The 22,504-nt window shown below is 31.5% G+C and overlaps 1 protein-coding gene across 1 annotated transcript; it reads left to right on the top strand.

The window, feature by feature from the left end:
• The first annotated feature begins 1,175 nt into the window (after positions 1-1,175).
• Positions 1,176-21,140, top strand: LOC115884219 (cyclin-dependent kinase 5 activator 1). The gene is made up of 4 exons (XM_030902721.1): positions 1,176-2,074; positions 14,270-14,408; positions 16,146-16,271; positions 19,519-21,140. The coding sequence occupies exons 1-4, from the start codon at positions 1,313-1,315 to the stop codon at positions 19,650-19,652; spliced, it is 1,161 nt and encodes a 386-aa protein (XP_030758581.1). The 5' UTR covers positions 1,176-1,312; the 3' UTR covers positions 19,653-21,140.
• Positions 21,141-22,504: the final 1,364 nt, after the last annotated feature.

The raw sequence follows: 22,504 nt of genomic DNA on the forward strand, positions 1-22,504 counted from the left end.
TGATTACCCCTACCACCCTCCCATACAATCTACAATATTAAAAACTATTAAGAAACTGGAATTATCAAAACAAGAGAGAGCGCATCTACCAGATACCTTGTGAATGCAGTGATTCTTACATTGAAGAGGCAAAACGTCCCCTAGATGGTAGGTACGTAAAAAAACATATAAAGAGATGAACTAATGTTGTGAGCTATTATCAGATCATAACATAAAGTAGTCAGAAGCCCGGATTCTCCACAAGGAGAAACTCGTTGAAAAAAATCTTAAATTTAAAGAATTCGTTTTTATGTCAAATAATAATGTCTTTAGCAATCTAAGTAGGGAAATTTCTACAGTATGACAACCACGCATTTAAATTAGCAATGCTGACGTTCTCAGTGAACCTTGACAGGACACAGCTCCGTTAAGGGTGAATGCATTGCTCTAGTATAAAATTGAAGGGTCCAGGGGGAAAACATGATAAGCGCTATTTCACTGATTTTACACCAGAGCACCGTACGGCTGGTAGTTATCAGGTACTTGCCGTGCATTCTATGTTTTACTATGGAGTGTAGAGGTAAGGAGAAATATCTTCGTGCTTTAAAAAATGGCCATAAAAAAAGGAAGACTTAAGATGGCGGTGTTGTAGCAAAAATCAAGTTTTTCCTCTGGGCCCTTCAATTAATTTACACTTGAGTGATTCATCTCAGCTAAACGTCTTGTAAAATTTAAAAAATAGAGATTCCAAGACGATATTTTATTTAATTATTCATCATTGCCTACCACGTTCAAACAAATTGGAACATATTTTATGTTTCTAGAAGTTATTTAAAGAAACCTATAGTTATTTTCAACATTTTATCTAATATATTTGGCCTATCTATAAATAGCTTAAAATAGAATTTCCAGAAATGAAGAAAATATATTACTTAAACCATCCAAAAACAATAACGACCTTTATACCCACCTTCCCACGAGCATGCATGATTAATGATTCTTTTTTCCCGCATATAGAATTATATATACGGGACCGTTTTCCCGACTTTCCTTATTATTATATTTACACCAGTTCATCCCTGATGCCGGGGTGAATTTCCACTTATTGATTTTCCGTGACATCACGGCTGTTTCCCGGCAACAGCCGCGCGCAGGCTCTCTCCTCCGTGCCATCGACCACCCCTTGGCCCCGAGATTTCCCAGGCACAAGCAGAGTTTCCCTCGCAGGGTGGCAAAATTTTCATTTTCCGACATGGCCGGTCGCGTTTGTGAGCGTGTTTAGCCCAATTTTCCGTTTTTTTTCGTCTTGTTTTTGACTTGTAAGACTGTTATAATGGGTACAGTGTTAAGTTTCTCGCCGAGGGATAGGGCTAGGCCCTTGTACACGTCGGGAAGTACGGGGGATTTCGCTCTGAACAATTTTTCCTACGAGCAACTGAACAATGTCAAAAACAACCGCGAGAACACGAGCAACAAGGCTAATTTAAGCCACTCCAACACCCACACTTTAAACAACATAAACAACAATGACAACGCGAGGATCATCTCGGAAAAGAACGCACTGGAGAAGAACCTGAAGAAGCACTCGCTCTTCATCAACGCCTTGTCCTGGAAACGGTTCTCCACAACAAACAACAACAAAAAGAAACAGGAAAACATCAAGAACAAGAACGTAACAGCCTTCAGACAACCGCTGGACAACATCAATCAAACAGTTGATAAAAACAAGAACATCCAGCAGCAACAACAACAGCACCATTCGAACAAGCACCCATCGTATTATGCCACATCAAAATCAACCTCATCGCTGGCACTGGATATCGTCAGGGTAAACAATGCAAATAACACAAACTATAACTTGCATTGCGAAAAGTTAACGACGAAGCAGACGTTGCCCAGTCAGAGAGACTCGAATCAGGTCGTGCCGGTGGCACCGCCGAAAAGAACTGTGATCCAGGCTTCCACGTCGGAGTTGTTGAAGTGTTTGGGCTTGTTCTTGCACACGAGATGTTACAAGCTGAAGGATTTCCAGGCCGGGGATGCTGTGATGTGGCTGAGGACGGTGGATAGGAGTTTATTGTTACAAGGATGGCAGGTAAATGACACTGATTTGAAAGCCAGTACCTTAAGATTTTAAGTTTTTTAATAATATATTTTCTTGTTTACTAGTATCTGTGTCTATTTGGGTTATTTTTATTTTGTTTTCATTAAAATTTTTTTCATTCTCTGGTTCAAATGCTTATAAGACTATTCCTAGTAGTATCGAATGTTTTTTTCATATTTTACGGTTTTCTAGAGAATCTGGTAGCTGTTACCTTTATAATTTCAACATGTTAATAATTAAATATCGGTTTTGATGGCGGATTATTATTTTTATATTCATTAATTTAAACAAAAATTATCATCCTGTGACTGTCATTTAGTATTTACTATTAGAAGACGTTTGGCATAAAATAGTAAACTAATTTTATAGAGGGTGAGTCTTAAATAAGTGCAAATATTTTCAGGGAAGGTAGGTCTCGATAAAAGAAACATATTTTCTCATTACCGTTTTTCAAATAAGTCCAAAATGACCAAGGTATTTTACTTTGGAAATAAAAAAAAATATTTTTTGCTTAAATTTTGAAAACCAATGGATCTTTTCAGGTTTTTTTTCTTGTAAATTTAATCTACTATGTTGCCATATTATCAAGTAATTATGTTTTTTAACTAAAAATTAAAAAAAAATTCAACATTTTTTTCAAAAAAATCCAAATTTTAAAATTTTTTCTTCGCAAAATAATTTTTGATAATCGTGTTTCTGGGGTCGAAATATACTACGCCTAAAAGTATTTGCACTTTTTTAAGACTCACCCTGTAGAGTAAATTAAACAAAATACATCATCCTGTGACTATCAATTAGCATTTACTATTAGAAGACGTTTGGTATAAAGAAGTATACTAATTTTATATATACATGGTGTAAATACAATATGATCGAAAAAAAAACGGCGTCAGCGATGGCTATAAACTGAAGATTGCTTGATGGCCAAACCAAACTAAATCAAACCAAGAGGTTGCCATTTTTTTCATATGGTACTTAAGTGGTAAAATGTTTAGATAAAACAGCACTTAGTAGAGTTTTTCATAAAAAAATCCTCGAAAAAATCTAATTTGACGCTTTCTTCTAATGGTGGTACCTATTTGAGTTGAGTATAAGGTAACCCAGAATATTGACCAATATCGATATATTATATCGATATTGGTCAAGAATGGTTTACCCTCGGGTTTACCTAAAACAATATATTTAATATATTGACGTCACTAATCAAGTCGCGTTTTTAAGTAAAATGTTTACTTAAGTATATAATCTACAGGGCGATTTAATTCACTCTTCCTCTTGCAATATTTTTCTCTTTTTTTACCCAAAAAATTTTGAAACAATTTTTCTAGTGCATAAAAATCAATTTAGAAACTCTATCTTTTCTCTATTTTTTTTCTACATGGAATATTTAACAAGAAAAAATAAGATTTAATATTAATAACCACATTAAAACTTTACCTCATTAGATTTATAATAACGCAGTAGGCGTCTACCACCACCATTTTGAAATGCAATTCAACTAGTAATATAATATAATATGCAAATCCTTAGATTTAATGACATTGACACGCAATTTGGGATTGTAATTTATATTACAATTATAGTTTGCCTTTTATTACACAGGGTGAGTCTTAAATAAGAGCAAATATTTTTAGGGGTAGTTTATTTCGACTGTAGAAATTTCGCGAATATTTATTTTTGAAAATTTGGAATTTTTTGAATTTTTCTTCATTTTTAGTAAAAAAAACATAATATCTTCAAAAATAGCAACATATGTAATAGATTAAATTTACAAGTAAGAACACCCAGAAAAGATCCGGTTATTTTGGGCTTATTTGAAAAACGTTTCTTTTATCGAGATCTACCAGCCCTGAAACTATTTGCACGTATTTAAGACTCACCCTGTATAATTTTTAGGGAAACCTTAAATCACTTCTTTCCTTTTGAGAAAGCAATCACTCCTTATTTCTGGCATTTAACCCTGTTTATAATTCTGATCAACTGCAAAAGTGAAACAGGAGAACATTTTTATTTATTTGTTTATTATATATGCCAATGTTGCCACCTATTTTATATTTATTTAAGGTGCTTTTTGAAATTTCTATCATCAAAATACTTCGAATTTTCATTGCTAGTTTACTTTTGTTATACAAACTCTTTATTATATTTAATTCTTAAAAAAAATGATGAAGTACCGAAAGCTGGAGAATATTAAGGTCCCTTCGAAAAGAGAAGACTAAAGATATCATCTCACCAATTACATTACCAAAATGGGACGAATACTTTGCTAAACTGTTGACCGAAGAAAGGGCCGAATATCAACAAACATTTCAACCACAATCCGACATTCAAATAAGAACCGCAGCTTCTCCACTGAGGATCAATACCAAAAAAGTAAAACAAATTTGCCAAACCCTGAAAAATAGAAAATCGCCTGGTCCAGGTGAAATTCCTCCAGAATTACTCAAGTACGGCACGGATAAATTATATAAGCAGCTCGCTAGTCTTTTCCAAAAGTGCCATAATGGTGAAAATATACCGAAAGAATGGAAGACATCATATATAACAACACTACACAAGAAAGGAAGTAAAGACGATTGCGATAACTATCAAGGAATCTTCGTGCTGAGCTCTGTTTCAAGGGTCTATGGAAAATTGGTCAAAAAGAGAATTGAGGAAGAATACCGGGATATAGAGGCTGAAGAACCAGCGGGATTTAGAGCTGGTAGATCCACGGTCGACCATTTATTTACACTAACACAGATAATTGAGAAAAAGATGGCAAGAAATCAAGAAATACATCTCCTCTACGTAGACCTCAAGAAAGCATATGATAGTGTACCCCAGTCTAAATTGAGGGAAGCCCTCGAGAAAACGAATATCAGCATAACATTAATTAAGGCTGTCCAAGAACTTTATAAGAACAACACTAGCCAAGTAAAGAAAGGACAAACAGTATCAAAGGGATTCAGCATAAACAAAGGTCTTAAACAGGGCTGCTGTCTATCGCCCACACTGTTTAAAATCTATTTGGAACAAGCTCTGAAAACGTGGAAAAGGAAGTGTGAACAGACGGGGATACCATTAAACGACTCGATACTTTACACTCTTTGTTTCGCTGATGATCCAATAATACTAGCTCAAGACTACGAGGACCTGGAATATATGACCCGCAAACTAATTGAAGAGTATAACAAGTGGGGGCTGGAGGTAAACCTTAAGAAGACGGAATATATGTGTATCGGCGGCGAACAACAGAACATAATCCTAGAACAGCAACAGCAAGAAATAAAACACTACCAAAAATATAAATATCTTGGCATGCACATTACCAACGATGGTAGCCTTGATGAAGAAATTAAATGCAGAAACAACCAGGGAAGACAAGCAATTAGACAACTCAACAGTATTTTATGGGATAAAGCCGTATCAAAAGAAAACAAACACAAAATTTATAACAGCATAGTTAAAAGTATCATTAGTTATGGTAGTGAAGTATGGCCTTTGAAAGAAAGAAACCTTAAGTTACTCGAAGCTATAGAAATGAATTTTTGGAGGCGCGCGGCCGGAAAATCGAAACTGGATAGAGATAGAAATGAAAGAATTCAGAACATAATGGGCGTTAAACACCGAATATCAGAAGACATCAAAATTAACCAACTCAGGTGGTACGGGCACGTACAAAGAATGGAAGAGAACAGAATCCCGAAAAAAATACTCAATTGGACACCACAAGGCAAACGCAAGAGAGGGAGACCTAGACGGAGTTGGAGAGAAGGAAAAGACGGGGACATCAGAACAAGAAGAATAGACGAAAACCTCTGGACAGACAGAGACCAATGGAGACTGGAAATCAGAAGACGTCGAAGAACGTTATAAACTGATTTGTATATATATAAAAAAGTGATACTTAACATAAAAGAAATATTCACTTAAACTTTGTATTATTTTAGTTCTTTATTTTTTATAAAGAACAACCTCACTTATAATATTGTGTGCTTAAATTAAAAAATATAATTTCTTTGCAATAACCTTTGATATTTCAGTATTTCTTTCGTTTAAAAGACAATCTATACAATAACAAAAAGAACTGAAATACACAATTCCGTTTAATTTAAGTGAAACAGACCTTTAAAGTTCACGGCCTGACATGCAAACTTCCGACGATACATTTCAGTTTGTCCTTGTCTAATCCAGGGACGAGCTGGCAACAATGCCATTTCACCAGTCGCCTGATAAATTCCAGATACAATTGTGCTGCCGCTGTCCGAGTTCAACATTGCTATAACGCAGAAACTCTGCTATTTTGGCTAGTTTAATAAAATTTTCGTTTGTAAAATGTCCAATTTACTTTAATATAAATGTCGACTTGGTTTGGTTTGATGATTTTTGTAGTTTATTAAACAAGAATTATTTAGATTTCAAAGAATAAAACACATTCGACCAATGTGTACTACATTATGTATTCAAAACGGACATTATAAGGAACCAGGGCCGGTGGAAGGAAAATATTGAGACCGGGCGAATACCCTACCTGTAAATACAAAATTTACAAAAAAAATGTAAGAAACCTTTTTTGTAGAGAATTCAATTTCCTAAAAATATATCGGACGAGATATTTTTTCCAAATATTAGATACCGAGATATGATTTTTTCTTTCTAATAATAAGGAAAAAATAGAAAACTAAAATGCGGAGGACCTTCCTATTAAAATTAAGAGCTCATACTTGGAGAGAATTTTTTACAGTGTCTACCAACTTTTTTTTTAGAGTGTAAAGTGAAAAAATAGTCGATTTTTTTGACCCACCTTAATCGTATGGATATTTTTCTTTCTAATAATAAGGAAAAAATAGAAAACTGAAAGGTCGAGGACCTTCTTCTTAAAATTAAGAGCTCATACTTGGAGAGAATTTTTTTAGTTGTCTACCAACCTTTTTTACAGTATAAAGTGAAAAAAATAGTCGATTTTTTCGACCCACCCAAATCGTTATAATATCTCATCAATCCATACCGAGATTTTACGCCAAAAATATCTCAGAATCCGAATCTGCAACGCTCTTCTCCGACTTTCTTTCATATTCGTTCGCCAATACGATTGGCTTATCTTGATTCTCCCCATTTCTGTCGTCTGATGAGATTATCGAAAGCCGTTCTGGCAAAGTGTCTCTGGCTCTTTATTCGCAGCGACTTCTCGATGAGATGTAATTAAACGAGGGATAAAAGTTGTTTTTTTGGGAACAATGACCTTTAGTTAGATTTATTTAAAGAGAGACAAGTTTAGATTTTTTATGCACAATTTTAATTACATAATAAATATTGTATTTGAGTTATTCGATAACTATAATTTTAATTGGGGCATATTTACTAGTTAAGAGTCGATTTCACTAGTCCGAAAAAGTAGCAAAATAAACGTTCGGCATTTAACGTTTTATGTAAAACTGGCTAAGTATTTTTACACAAATGTAGAAGAAAATTAAAGATAAAGGAGTATATTATATCCGTATTATTGTAGCACATTTTTAGACAACTTTAAGATTTTGATAGTCAAACATCAACGAAATATTCCTTATGTTTGGACTAAATTTTCTCGAAAATGAAGACATAATTTAAAATTCCGTTACAATACGGAAATAGATTGAAGTTTTGTGATTACAACGATATATAATTTATATGGTTTTGTAAAAAATTGATCGCCATTTTATGGCAAATGCTGAAGCTCTGCAAACCTTAATCAAGCCTTAATCAAAGCTGGTGTGTTTGGAATTTTGGATGTGGCTTAACACGACAGGATCGGGCTAAGCCATAGGCAGATTTCTGAAATATGATATATATTTCCTTCAGCCACACACCCGTTTTACCTGACCCCTAATAGCGACCCGAACAGTACAGCGTAATAGATTCTTAATACTAACGTCTCTAAATGATTTTTTTCTGTGTTTTAGTCCTCTACTTAAATCATTTTCCCAAAACTGGTTTCTACAATTCTGGTCACGCACATAGCAAATAATATTAAACATGTGGCCTATATGAATTAATTAAGAAAATTGAGGTCAATATCACAGAAAATTTATTGCTAAGGTCGCGCCAAATTACTTTCAAGTTATATTCTAAAAATATTAAAATAATATAATTATTGCTTTATTCAAATTGTGCATTTTTATAATTTAAATAATTATTATTGAAATGAAACTTCTTTACGCGCTCTGGGAGTAAAAATTCAAGGCCGTGACACAGACACACGAGCTAGCAAGACGAAAACCAGCCTACGGCTTAGAGATACGCAGTGACGCGGCGTGTATTTGTGAGCAATCCATGTGTTTATCAAAAATATTGACATTTTGATACAAATTTTGTGAAAGTGTACTAAATTATTTATTAATTTTTAATTTATTACTTTTTCAACATTTCAAACTGCACTTTTTCAAACATGTCCTTAAATCCTTCAATTTAATAGCTGTTAGTAAGAAGTTTCACTTCAAATATGCGCACATAGTTTTTTTAATTAAATTATTTTTTATTAGATACACAATTTCTTTTAAAATTTTATTTGAAATAACAACACAGAATTTCAGAGAAAGTAATTATACTTCATTGTAATATTGTAATTATATTCACATGCCACGGAAATCCTATCCACGTAGACAGTGGAATATCCTATAAGCAGATCAAATTAAATAGAAAACGTGCGTCATAGTTCATTAGGTTATGAGTTATCGGGATTAAAATTATTATAATTATTCCTCCGGGAATACAAATATTTTAAAATATTTACAAAAACAAATTTAATGGAATATTGATTAATAAATATAATTAAGTAGCCAAAATATTAAATTTTTAGTTCAAATTAAATTTAATTGGTAACCCAATTACGATAGGTTCATTTCTTGAAAAAAAACCTCTTTAAAATATCTAAATACAATTATTATTCAAGAACATTTTAGTTTTTGGTAAATAGTTTTTTTTTATAAAAATTTGGGGTTCTGTTAAAATTACATTATTTTTTTATTTTGTATATTTTTCTTGTGGCAAAAAAACTCGATTTTTTAAGATATATTTACATAATACAAAAAATATAAAATGTATATCATAGTTTATTGGATTATGTAATTTTTGAAAATGTCGATTTTGTAGTAATACAGATTTTTAACAATTATGTACTTCAACAACAATTTTATAAAATAACATTTTGTAAATAATAAAGATGTCAGATTTAAAATGTCATTCAGGCAAAGGACATAATTATAGGCATATCAGGCAAAGAGCATAGTTACGCTCCTTGAATTTGACACTTTACATCAGTTTAGTGCTTTACTTTTATGCCTAGACGTTAAAATAACTTTTTTATGTAGTCAATCATTTTTGTGACGTTTAAAAAAAAGTAGTTAAGAATTACAAAATCTATTTCTTGTCTTTATTAATTATATTTACTTTTATACTAGGTCACTTTTATCAATATTATTATATCGTGTTCCACTTATAGAGTGCTTTTCGTAGCATGAGTTGTAGGAAACTTTATATAGCCCATGTTTTCAGGCCCATTAGACGTATTTATATCTCGAAAATCTAGAAATATGTCCCATATTAGGTTGACCTAAATCTTTTCCATCTGTATAAATATGAAAGCTAGAAAAATTATTGCAATAATGTAGCTTATGTTTTTTATTGTGATGATTTATAGATAGTTTTTTTTCAGTTCAATTTCATTAACTAAAAGTGATATTCATGATAAACACCACAGACAAATTACTGGCGTTGGCCTTGAATGAAAAAGGTTAAAATAACAATCCAACCCTTTTTGTTAGAAAGAAAAATATTTTAGAGAATGAGAAAAAAAATTAATGAATAAAAATTTAATTAATTTAATTTCAATTTTAAATGTTACTGTAATATAATTAAAAAATATTATTTTTCATTTATTAAAAAGAACATTAAAATGTTTGTGGCTATTAAGAATAATCCTTATCTACTTATTTTAATTGTTTTTTTATGTTGTTTTTTAAATTGGCGATTCTTGCTATGAGATTCCCAAACTATTACTTTTTTCAAGTTTTCTGTCAAAGATGTAATGCATTTTTAAGAAATAAATTTATAAAATGATGAAAGCTTGTAGATGTATTGCTTTAATTTTTCCGCTCCAATAAATAAAATAAATCTGAAAAATAACATAAAACTGGATAACTTTAATTGTAATTAAATTATGTAGTTCTAAAAAAATTCAGCAAAAAATTAAATGAGAAATTAAAAAGCTTGTGTTTTAGAATGTACTTACTACAAAGTACTACTAGTTAAGAAATATATATTTATAATAAATAATGAGTTCTCATCAATTATTTTGAAATCTAAGTAGTTTTGCAGGAAAATAGCCATATACCTATTTTATTTTGCGTTTGATTAATATTTTATTTAATTTCGAATATAAAGTATATAAGGTATTGAATATTTTAAGAATAACAGAAAATAAATACTTTTCTTTTTATTTTGAGGTAACGCAGCCACGGTTTACTACCGATTTTATTGCTATTGGCTTTTATCCAGTCGGGGGTGCTGAAATTGAATTTCTAAAATGACAAACATAACACGACATCCCATTTTCAACGATGTCTGAAAATATCAGCACATTATTAGAAAGATATCTCCTGGCTATTATAAAAACGAAACGTTTTCTTGACAGATGCGGTATTTTGTAATTAATATTTTCTTTTCACTTTTATATGTGAATGTTTAAGAATCTTCACATTTTTTTAAACTAGTTTTTAATTTTACGGTGAAAAGTTAAAGTATAACTAATAAAAATTATATAAAACTATATCAAGAAAAAAAAATATATATATATATAGTTTCTTATTTAAAATATAAATAAGAAACTATATAAATAAAAACAAATTAAAAACAGTTTCACTGCTTCAGAAATATTTATTCACGTATGCTGTTGTTGGAAAAAGAGAAGAATAAATATTTTTTAGTTTTTTTAATTCAAGAATAATACTTCAGAATATTTCTCTTAATAGCTAATTACTAGCTAATATTATAAAAAAAACCTATAAGATGTATTTTTGACAATTTTGAAAATTAATCATAAAACAGTTACCCTTATGAGGATTAACTTACTAATATTAGACAACTGCTCATATTTTCTATATTTCATATTAAGTTTTTGACCATAGACTTTACATCAAATGTTAAAAGCGACTCATCGACAAAAAAATGCGAGATCTATAATAAAGTTTCTATTTTCTATCGCTTATTATTCAACAAGAAATCGATTGAGACGGTTAGTTCATAACTAAAATGAGTTGTAATATCATCAGAAAACAATATTTATTAATAAAAATATAACAAACAATAATACACAAAAAAAGACATTATCTCGAACAAAAACATTACTTAATATTAATGTCTATTAAAGTAATTGCAAAAATGAAAATGGTTTTTTACCTATTTATATTTTAAGTAAACATGCCCTTTTATTTCATTATGTAACTAATATACCTTTTTTGATGAAGTTAACATTAAGATAATTAAATAACAACAGGTTATGTGGCGTGTGCACAAGGTTATAAGCGATGAAATAGAAATGTATTATAATTTTTTTGTAGTGCTCTATATAGTAAAAAACATATGAACAATACAACAAGAGTTCAAGGCAACTTCCAATTTTTTATCATTCTTAAAATTATCAATTAATTATTTCTTTTATACCTAGTTTAATTAGTATAGAATAAGTTTTAAAACTAACCACAGAGATGAAAGATAGAAAAAGAAAATACATCTGTAAAACCAAAAACTACTATTAGCGAATTATTATCACAAATAATACCAACATTAATAATAAAAATTGGCGTCGAGAGGCACGAATAGCCGCCCATACTAAAATATGTTAATAAAAAGTTGGTAGGCAGTTCTTTTAGTTTCAAAAGGAGTTTTTCCAATTTTCGTCCGCGGTTATTTCCCCTATCCACCACCTGGGGTCGCGTCCGATGGGAGTTTGGAGTTCTCCACACGGATTTTCTCAAAAACGGACTACGGAAACACGGAATATCTCAAAAACTGCGACTTTGACTGATTTTGATGTTATTACAAATTTTATTGCAAATATTATTCCTAATCTTAAATTGAAAACCGCGTTTCGCTAGCTACAGTATTTTTTGCCAAATTTGGTTAAAATCGGTTTAGCGGTTTTAAGTTATCGTGTTAAGCCGCGTCCAAACTACTCGAACAAAACGTTCGCGAACATATATAATTCATACCATATACTCGTAGCAGCAGGTCGTAAACGACGGCACAGTCCGTCGCATCGGTCCGGAGGACTGAGGTGCGGGGAAGAATGCGACAACCAGTTTGCTCTATAGATCTAGGATGCGTTTAGGTAGTCGCTGTTTTTTCGAGTACCCGGATTTCGAGTGCAAGCATTTTATTAAATAAATTAACCGGTAAACAGTTTAAGAACTTTTGTCGTTGAAGAATCAATATTTAGCAGGCGGAGGGTTACAGGGGTCTTGGTTTGGTTGTGATTATTCGTTATAGTGTATTTTTAAGACCTGTATTCATTTTCAGCCGATTCTACCAGGTGTTTCTCAAAAAGGCTCACTTTTTTACTTTTTCATTTTTTCAGATAATACAACGAAATTTGGTTTGTTAGTATATGACATAAATCGGGATTGATTGACGTATTCAATTACCTTCGGTCGCTTCCTGTTTTAAAGTTCCTAAGTACTTTTTTTACTTTATTTGATAGAAAATGACATTCTGAATAGAATGACATACAATACGTCAATTATAGACAATTCGAATTAAATAAAAATAGCATTTTAAATTTCAATCTAGAGTGCCAAGACTGAGTTAAAACTATTAATTTGTAATCAAACTTTGGAAACATATATTTGATCGTGTAAAATTTTTTCGTGTCCTTTCATGGCCGCTTAAAAGATGCCCATATCGTATTTTTAATGATAACTCAAATTTTTCAAATGGTACGAGGCTGGCTCAGCATATTTGGAAAAAGCATTTTTTACGAATAATTTGGTACCATATACTTGGTATTTGGAGTAAAATTGTCGTTACGTTTATTTATGGCCATTTTTAAATTGAAAATGTCAAAAGTTGACATATAATATATCATTCTATTTAGAATGTCATTTTCTATCATATACGGTAAAAAAATACCGAGGGTACCATTTAAATCAAAAGTTTGTCATTTCCGGTGAAATAGGTAGTGACCGAAAATAAATGAAAACGTCGATCAATCCTGATTTTTGTCCTATACTAACATACCAAATCTCGTTTTTTATCTAAAAAATTATAGAAGTGAACCACTTTTCAGAAACACCCGGTATATTTATTTCTAAAAATGTAATGGTAAAATTTCATTTCCGGTGTCAAACTTCCTATTAAGTAGTAATTTTTAATTTCAGAATACCATAATAATTCCGGTTTTTAATAAAAATAATCATAAAGGTCTTTATTAACAAAAATGAAATTATATGGACGAAGTCTAGCTACATCGCTATTCACACTCAACCCACAATAAAATTAAAATTATAAAATCTTTTCTTTGTGTAAACAGATTAGATGTAAATGTTTTCACGATCCCAGTCAATAACTGCGTCTCCCATTGTCGAATACTGTATCAAAACACGTCCAAATGACAGATCGTGATACGTGTATCCGATACGCAGTGTTAAGATACGCGCCAAAATTCGGATTGGCATGTATCAGATACGGTATCACAAAGGTGTACCATATGATCGCGTTAATTCGGCGTCCAAACTAGCGATCATGAAACATGTTGGTGCAACGCGACGGAGATATGATACACCAAGATGCTACATATGTGGACCCGGCTTAATAGGCCTAAGCTAGCTGTACTTGTTGGCTTTATTATTTATAAATCTACCTATCTCACAATTTTCACTTAGTATCTGTTTAATTATATATGTTCGCGAACATTTTGTTCGAGTAGCTTGGACGCGGCTTTACAGACGGACAGACATACAGACAGACAGACAGGCACCATGAAAATCTTTTGTATTTAGGTCATTTATGACCCAAATAACTCATTTTGAGTGAAATTAAAAAAAAAATTGTCGATCTTAATAGCCTACCATACGTGTTGGTATGGTCGACTAAAAATATTGTTGCTCTATACGTAGTATTAAAATATGAATTGCTTGTGAAAAGTTTAAATTAATATTTTACTTTTATTTTCAGGATGTGGCTTTCATAAATCCCGCCAATGTCGTCTTTGTCTACATGCTAGTCCGTGAACTAGTAGAAGACGACGTTGAATGCGAGCATGATCTCCAGGCTGTGGTTTTGACATGCTTATACCTGTCTTATTCATACATGGGTAAGTGAACTTATTTTTTCTCTAGTTTTTTTTGCGATTATTAACGAAAAAATATCGGCATCTGACAGCTGACGAGAGAAGATGCGGCAGGTCAAACAAAATTACTAAAAAACAAGTAAAGTTGACCAGCTGGTATTTAATAAGCTGTGGTTTTATTAAATTTGTTGAAAAGTTATTCTAGAGTATAAAAGAAAGTTTGTAGTGGTAATGGATTTGTGTGATAATCTCTCATATGAATTTATATATTTGAATCATTTTATTAGTGAAATAATTACAAATGATTTATTTCTAATGATTTACTAAATTTCTGGATTTAGGTCAAGTGTTACGTCTCTTTGTTATAAAATTTTTAATGCCCCAGTAACCAGTAATTACATTTTTGTTTTCTTTATTAATCCTATAAACAGATTTGATAAAACATAAACATATTACCGAGTTGTATCGTTACGTGTAACGTTAGCAGGAAACTGTAACTGTGTACATATTCTTGATTACAGAATTTAATTACCAGTTCATATAACTTCCATAGTTATGTATATGTGTAAAATAATTTCAGTTTATTTTCTACATTTCGTCTCGAAGCTAAAATAATTTTTGATAGAAGTTGCATTTATCTTCCTGATGTATATACAGGGTGTTTCAAAACAAATGCGAAAAACTTCAGGGGGTGATTCCTTGTTCAAAATAAAGGGTAGTTTGCTTCATAAACGTTGGGTCAAAAGTCAACCATTAGGGAGATATTGCGGTACAGACATGGCGGAAAAATAATTTAACTTATTTTTTATCTTGAAAACGAAAAGAGATAGACTAATGAAATTTTATGGAAGCATTACTGTTATGAAAACACACTTTCTAATAATTTTTTCACTTTTCTAAAATGAGTGGAAGGGGTTGAAATAAACTACCCCTATCATTCTTTTTAACGAAATTTAAAGAAAAATCTTATCAAACACATGCAAAAAAATTAATTTGGAGAGTTTAGTTTGTTTAGAAACTTTTTTATCTCTTGTATTTTTTTTTATAAAACTCACCGATTTGAAATTAAAAAATAAAATGTAAAGCATTACATGTCAGGACAAAAAACATTTTTAGATTAAGAATCTAGTGATAATAACGATAATAATAATCATCTAGATAATAACCTATTGCAGTAAAGTAATGTCAAATAAAATAATATTAGAAACATCCTAAAAAGTGACAGCGGCCGACTAGACTTATTCTAAAAAATTACAGCAGCCCACTAGATTCTTTATCAGAAAATGGTTTTGTCCTGACATGTAATGCTTTACATTTTATTTTTTAATTTCAAATCAGTGAGTTTTATCAAAAAAACACAAGAGATAAAAAAGTTTCTAAACAAACTAAGCTATCCAAATTAATTTTTTTGCATGTGTTTGATAAGATTTTTCTTTAAATTTCGTTAACAAGAATGATAGGGGTAGTTTATTTCAACCCCTTCCACTCATTTTAAAAAAGTGAAAAAATTACCAGAAAGTGTGTTTTCATAACAGTAATGCTTCCATAAAATTTCATTAGTCTATCTCTTTTCGTTTTCAAGATAAAAAATAAAAACATTATTTTTCCGCCATCTTTGTACCGCGATATCTCCCTAATGGTTGACTTATAAAGCAAACTCCCCTTTATTTTGAACAAGGAATCACCCCCTGAAGTTTTTCGCATTTGTTTTGAAACACCCTGTATATAAACAGGTAAATAAACCTTTTTTAATTATTTTAGGTAATGAAATATCCTATCCTCTCAAACCGTTTTTAGTAGAAGATTCCAAGGAAAAGTTCTGGGATCGATGTTTAGATATCGTTAATCGCCTTTCTTCCAATATGCTTCGTATAAACGCTGAACCAGGTAAGTTAATTTGATTTCTTACATCACCTGATAATAAAGAAAATTGCCTAATCATCAATATTACGTTAGCACTCAAGATCACACTAGTGCTGTGTTACAATATTTTTTAATGCTTAATGTTAAAAATCATTTAGACATATTGTCTATCTAGAGCACATTTAGCTTCTTAGGGCATTTTATACTTATACAGGGTAGTTCACCACATACGACACGGAGTATTGTAGCTAAACGATTAGATTTTGACAAATTGTAAGTTTTGGGTTCGTTGAAGGACTATTAGAGCTACAATTTAAAAATATTTTTACAAGATAGAGAGTGTCCCAAATAAATAAAAAATATCAAAGTTATCTTTTTAATGGAGCACCCTGTATATTATTATATTTTTAGTTTCTACTATTAAACTAAAGGTAAATTTGATTAAGGTTTAATACATTTAAACCTTGCTGTTTTTGAAATATTTTCAATTTTGTGAAATTGCAGTAAAAATTTTAAGGCTTCATTTCTCCAAGGGTATCGAAGTTTTTAATACTAAATATTTACTGAAGTTTATTTATTAATCAGTTATTGTATTGCAATAATAAAAATAATACTACCTCATACAGAGTGTGTGTGAATGCATTTTTTACGAAAAGTTGAAGAAATAGGTAAAAAATGGTATAATACAATTTGACAGACAATTAAATTGTGCATCTGATTCTCATAAAATATACAGAGTGTTTCATTTAGATTAAACAAGTTATTGCCGTTTAAATCTAGTAACTATTTAAAATAAATTTTTAGACACTCTGTATAAGATAGTATAATTTTTATTATTGCAACACAAAATTTAATAAATAGAAATACTTCAGAACAATTTTGGTTTCAAAAACTTAAATACGCCTAGAGAAATAAAGCATTAAAATTATTACTGTATTTTGACAAGAACCTAAATATTTCAAAAACCTTAATTAAATTTACCTTGTAATAATATACAGGGTGTTCCATTTAAAAAAATACAACTTTACTATTTTTTATTTATTTAGGACACTCTGTATCTGTAAAAATATTTTTAAATTGTAGCTCTAATAGCTCATCAACGAACCCAAAACTTACATTTTGCAAAAATCTAATCGTTTAGCTACAATACTCCGTGTCGTACGTGGTGAACAACGCTGTATAATCTTACCCAAGTAGCATTTTTGAACACATTTTAGGTAACGTTTCTAATAATTGTGTATATTTCTTGACACAAAATGGAAACGGTATGCCATAAATAGGAAACATTTTCGAAACCTATATATGGCTTTATTACATGTGTTTCCAATGTGGTGGCATAAATTGTGGTTTCGATGAGGAATCAAAACTTTTAGAGAAACTGTTTCGAAACATTTTCTGCCAATTTGTGACAAAGATGTTCCCGTTTTGAGCAGCCGCTGTTTCTAAATGTAAAGACATATTATGTGCTCTGCTTTTTTAGTTCTGGTAGAGTATGTATATTTTCTTGATACACGTTCAGATTCTTTATTAGCACTTGACAGCTGTATGTCCTGTCAAGAGATCTGTTGTAATTCGTACTTTATTCCTGCTGAGCAATAGTAATTCTTCTTCTTCTTCCTACTCTGTATTAGGTAGATTGCTAGTTCATTCTTCACATCAAGCCTACAGATGATGATATACCAATCGATGTGATGGTAAGGTTATCACACCATCTACCTATTATGTATTAGGTAGATTGCCTGTTCATTCTTCACATCAAGCCTACAGATGATGATATACCAATCGATGTGATGGTAAGGTTATCACACCATCTTTTTCTTGGCCTTCTCGTGCTTCTTCCCAGTGGTGATTTTTCTCGAGCTATCCTTACTATTCTTCCCTCGTCCCTTCGGCCTACATGTTCATTCCATTCGCGTCTTCTGCTCAATACCCATTCATTAATGCTATCCACCTTGGATGTTTGCCTTATGTTCTCGCTTCGTTCTCTATCTAGCAGCCTTCTACTTGTGATTTTGCGGATGATTTTCATCGCGCCTGTTTCCAAGAATCTTTTTGTTTTTGCTGTATCCGGTCTGGTTTCTGCTGTGTAGGTCATTATGGGTCTGACGACAGCCTTGTATATTCTTGATTTGACCTCGACACCTATGTATTTATTTTTCCATATGGTGTCACATATTTTCCATATCCAGCCACTCTCATTGCTTTTGTTGTTTGTTGTCTTACCTCTGTTTCGATATCGCCATAACCGGATAACTCTATACCGAGATATTTAAATTTCATTTCTTGCTGTATTAATGTGTTATCCACGACAATATTGCATCTGATAGGTATTTTTGATGTTGTCAGGCTCTTTGTTTTGGATGCAGAGATTATGGAGCAATTCCTCTGTGGTTTTATAATTATGTTCTTTATAAAACCACAGAGGAATTGCTCTATAATCTCTGCATCCAAAACAAAGAGCCTGACATCAAAAATACCTATCAGATGCAAGATTGTCTGGGATAACACATTAATACAGCAAGAAATAAAATTTATTTGCGAATTGGTTGATGGAAATCGCACCTAATCTTAAAAATTGGCAAGGGCCGGAACTGGTTGCAGTGAAGGGAGAGAACATCCCTAAAGGGACGGTCATCACTGTCTTTCTGGCGAGGAGCAAGGGGAAAGACACCACCTACCTGCTAAGCCTTATCCAGGGTCAGAACTTCAATGTAAGGACATCGAGTTGGTGAGTCATCAACTCGAGGGAGGAGGGTCATGGTCAGGTCCTCACAATAGGAATTGACCTCAAATCCAAGGAGGCAATAGAGAAAGAGGGACATATCCTCTATTATAGATACAGGACAACACCGGTATCAGGTCTAAGGAGATACCAAGTTAAAGAGCCTTCCTCAGCCGGAGGCAAGCTCCTCGACTGTGAAGGGCGGCACGGAGGGCCAAACTCCAACCCTGGAAGGGTGTGTACCCTCGGAGGAAGAACTGTTGTCAGAGAGGAGGATGGAAAATACCCTATCCCCTCTACAACAGGGGTTATAGACTGTGTGATGACTCAAGGAAGGAGGGCACAATAGATCTTTAAGGTCGCAGTGATTAATCCCCATCTCTACATACATTCTACCATTATGCTCCTTGCTATGCCTGTGCCCCTGTCTGTGTCTCTAGTGGACAGTCTCCTTTTCCCTGATCCAGAAATTCTTATGTTATTCTAACAAGAAATAAATGAAAAAATAATTAATAAAAAAATAATGTTAATTTGCTTTTGTTTTTCCAGGCTACTTCACTGAAATATTCACTGAATTGAAAGCCTGCGGCATCAGCACGATGGTGAGCAACTCCCTGGCGACGATGGGCTCACAAACGGTACCAGTGGTGTCCTGCAACAGCGGGGCTACCCAGGCCGCTTGACGTAAAGAGCAGGCCACCATCGTGAAACTTAGCTTAGCTGAAATACCGCCAGTACCCTGCGAGGTTTAGCCAAAATAAGGTGATCGAGGGGTGTGTTCTGTTTCTAAGATATGGGGAAAGTATCGAGGTGATATTTTCTTATGCTAGTGCTTAGAAAAGGGAGGTTATGATACGGACGTAAAGAGATTGTAGTAGTACCATTCAGTTTAGAAGAAATTTTTGAAGAAATATTTGTTCCTAAAAGATTTTTTTATTTAGAATTAATAATTTCTTAATATAATAACTTCCAATATTAAATTTTATTTATGGACAATTTTTTTTTTGAGTTTGAGGCTCAAAAATAAACTAATGATCATTAAATACCGGGTGGAATAATTTTTATTATCTTGAAAAAGCTGTTACTATCACAAATATAAATATTTTTTTAAACAAAGTTAATGTTAAAACGGATTTGTAATTTTCAAGGTAATTTGACGTCATTTTTTTGGATATCAAGTTTCAAATTGTTGTTGTCAATAATACGTATAAAGCAGCTGCGACTGCGTTGATTATTTAGGTACCTTATTTTTTTACAAACCACACGGTATATAAAACACTAAACTTAAGTCAAGCAGTCATTTTTTATGAATACAATTACAACTTATTGATATTATAATGAATGTACAGGGTGTCTCATTTTTTTTTGAAAATAACAGTTGTTTTTTCTCTTATTATTAAAAAAAAATTCTGGTTTTAGCAATCTGAGCTACTGTTTTGTTGAACAAAAATGAAGAAAAAAACGTTTCGTTAATTTCCGTGATACAGGGTGGTTTTGAAAATTCTGCAATTTAAGACACCTCTCGTACCTCATTTGTCTGACAACTAATTCTTTTTTGAGATATTGCCCAATGTTTAGGTATTTACATGAGACTCTCTGTAAGTATAATTGTCAATAAATTAATTTTACATTTTATAAGTTTTTCAAAAATGTATAGTAATGTAAAGAGGGCCATAATATGTACTTTCAAAATTAGCATATTTATGTTGTTATCAATATTAATTTTATCAAAAAAAATTATAAAGTGCTTACAACATTACTGAATGGTAGAAAAACTATAGATTGGTATCTTTTATTTTAATAAAGTCTATGCATGGCGTTCTTTTGTGAATAATCTTGATTGATATAAATAAAAGTAGGTATATATAAAAATAAAACAATATTTTGCACAGAACTATTGACTATAAAGACTCTTATACAAGAGGAGTCTTAAAAAAGTGCAAATATTTTCAGGGGTGGTATATTTCGACCCCAGGAACACGTCTATGAGTTTTTTTCGCAAAAAAGATGAAAATCGTGCATTTTCTTCTGAATTTTTCTGTATATTTTAGAAAATTTTTTCGAACTGCTTGTTCACCGCATTTCATTCACCTTTTTTCACAAGGTATAATTTCTTAATCTCTGATATTACCATGGTTAGGGCTTTACTCTATGGTTACGGCACTAAAAGAGATGCATATACAGAAAAAAATAAATTAATATATTTTTTTTTTAATTTTCAAACAACCACACTTGAATAACTGGGTTATTTTGGATTTATTTGAAATATAGTGGAGAGGAAAATATGTTTCTTGATATCTGAAAATATTTACACTTATTTAAGACTCGTCCTGTGTAATACTCTAAAACTTATTAGCAGTAATTTGGGGTTCTTGAAAAGAACTTTATGGTGGTTTTGTGTTAAAAAAAAGCCATACATACATAATTTTTGACTTGTATATTTTTTAATATAAAGTGTAGAGCAAAAAGTTTTAAAAATAAGCTTTATTTTCTTATTATTAACATTAGTTTTACCAAATTTTCAGAATTTTACTGATTATATATTGTGTTTATATTTATCAAAGTCAATCTCTATCTGACACCATGCATAAGACGTTTTTTCTAGAATTATTACTTAATCTAAGGTTTAGTGAAATTTTATCCCACATACTTTCGACAACACCTTGTATATTACTCAATTTAACAAATCCTTTAAAGAATTATAGGCTATCGGATATACAATATTATGTAAAATCAGCCTAGGATTCTAAAGGTATTCTGTAGATATATATTTAATGTTATATAGGGTGTCTTCATAAAGTAAAATAAAAATTTCAAAACCAAAAAATAAAAATATTAATTTTTGTGGAATAAAAGAGACACTTAAAAAAAGCAACATTTTAAAATATAAGGGTGAAGAAGAGTTATATAGTTCGTAGTTATATAGAGTGATATATTATTTAATTTATCTTAAATGGTACAGAATCACTTTTTTGACAAGATTTTACTTTAGGGAGACACCAAAGTATTTATTTCTTAACAATTTGATTAGTTGACGAGGATATTAAAAAGAAGCCAATAAAATTTATTGATCGGACATTTTTTTGGTCGGGGACGTGCAATTGACTATGTGTAATCGAAAAATTAACCGCGAGTTTTGTAACTCAAAAGAGAAAATGTCGAAATTTTAGAAATTAAGTAGAAAATTTTTTGCGAAAAAAAATCGTATTTATTATTGAAAATTGTTACAATGTAACAAAAAACCTGTAGATACAACTAATTTATTAATTTTAATTCGTAGGAGACTTTGGAAACAATGTCAAGTTACAAAAAATACAGCGACTGGTATTTTTTGTACGTAAGGACATGGTGTTTTTATAAGATGAAAAAGTCGTTTTTGAAAATTTTTTGAATTGTCAGTTTTTATTAAGATGTAATATACAGGGTGGTCCGAATTGTATTCGGGAGACTTCGGCAACATATTCTTCAGATAAAAATAAGTAAAAAAGTTCTTGTAAATGTATGTTATAAATTGCTTCGTTTCCGAGATACAGGG

This window comes from Sitophilus oryzae, unplaced genomic scaffold (genome assembly GCF_002938485.1).
Source record: "Sitophilus oryzae breed Bouriz unplaced genomic scaffold, Soryzae_2.0 scaffold_213_pilon_pilon, whole genome shotgun sequence".
Lineage (NCBI taxonomy): Eukaryota > Metazoa > Arthropoda > Insecta > Coleoptera > Curculionidae > Sitophilus > Sitophilus oryzae.

Coding starts and splice junctions, on each gene's coding strand:
- LOC115884219 (XM_030902721.1), top strand. CDS start 1,313: ATGGGTACAGTGTTAAGTTTCTCGCCGAGGGATAGGGCTAGGCCCTTG. Junction 14,409..16,145: donor CCTGTCTTATTCATACATGG/GTAAGTGAACTT, acceptor TAATTATTTTAG/GTAATGAAATATCCTATCCT. Junction 16,272..19,518: donor TCGTATAAACGCTGAACCAG/GTAAGTTAATTT, acceptor TTGTTTTTCCAG/GCTACTTCACTGAAATATTC.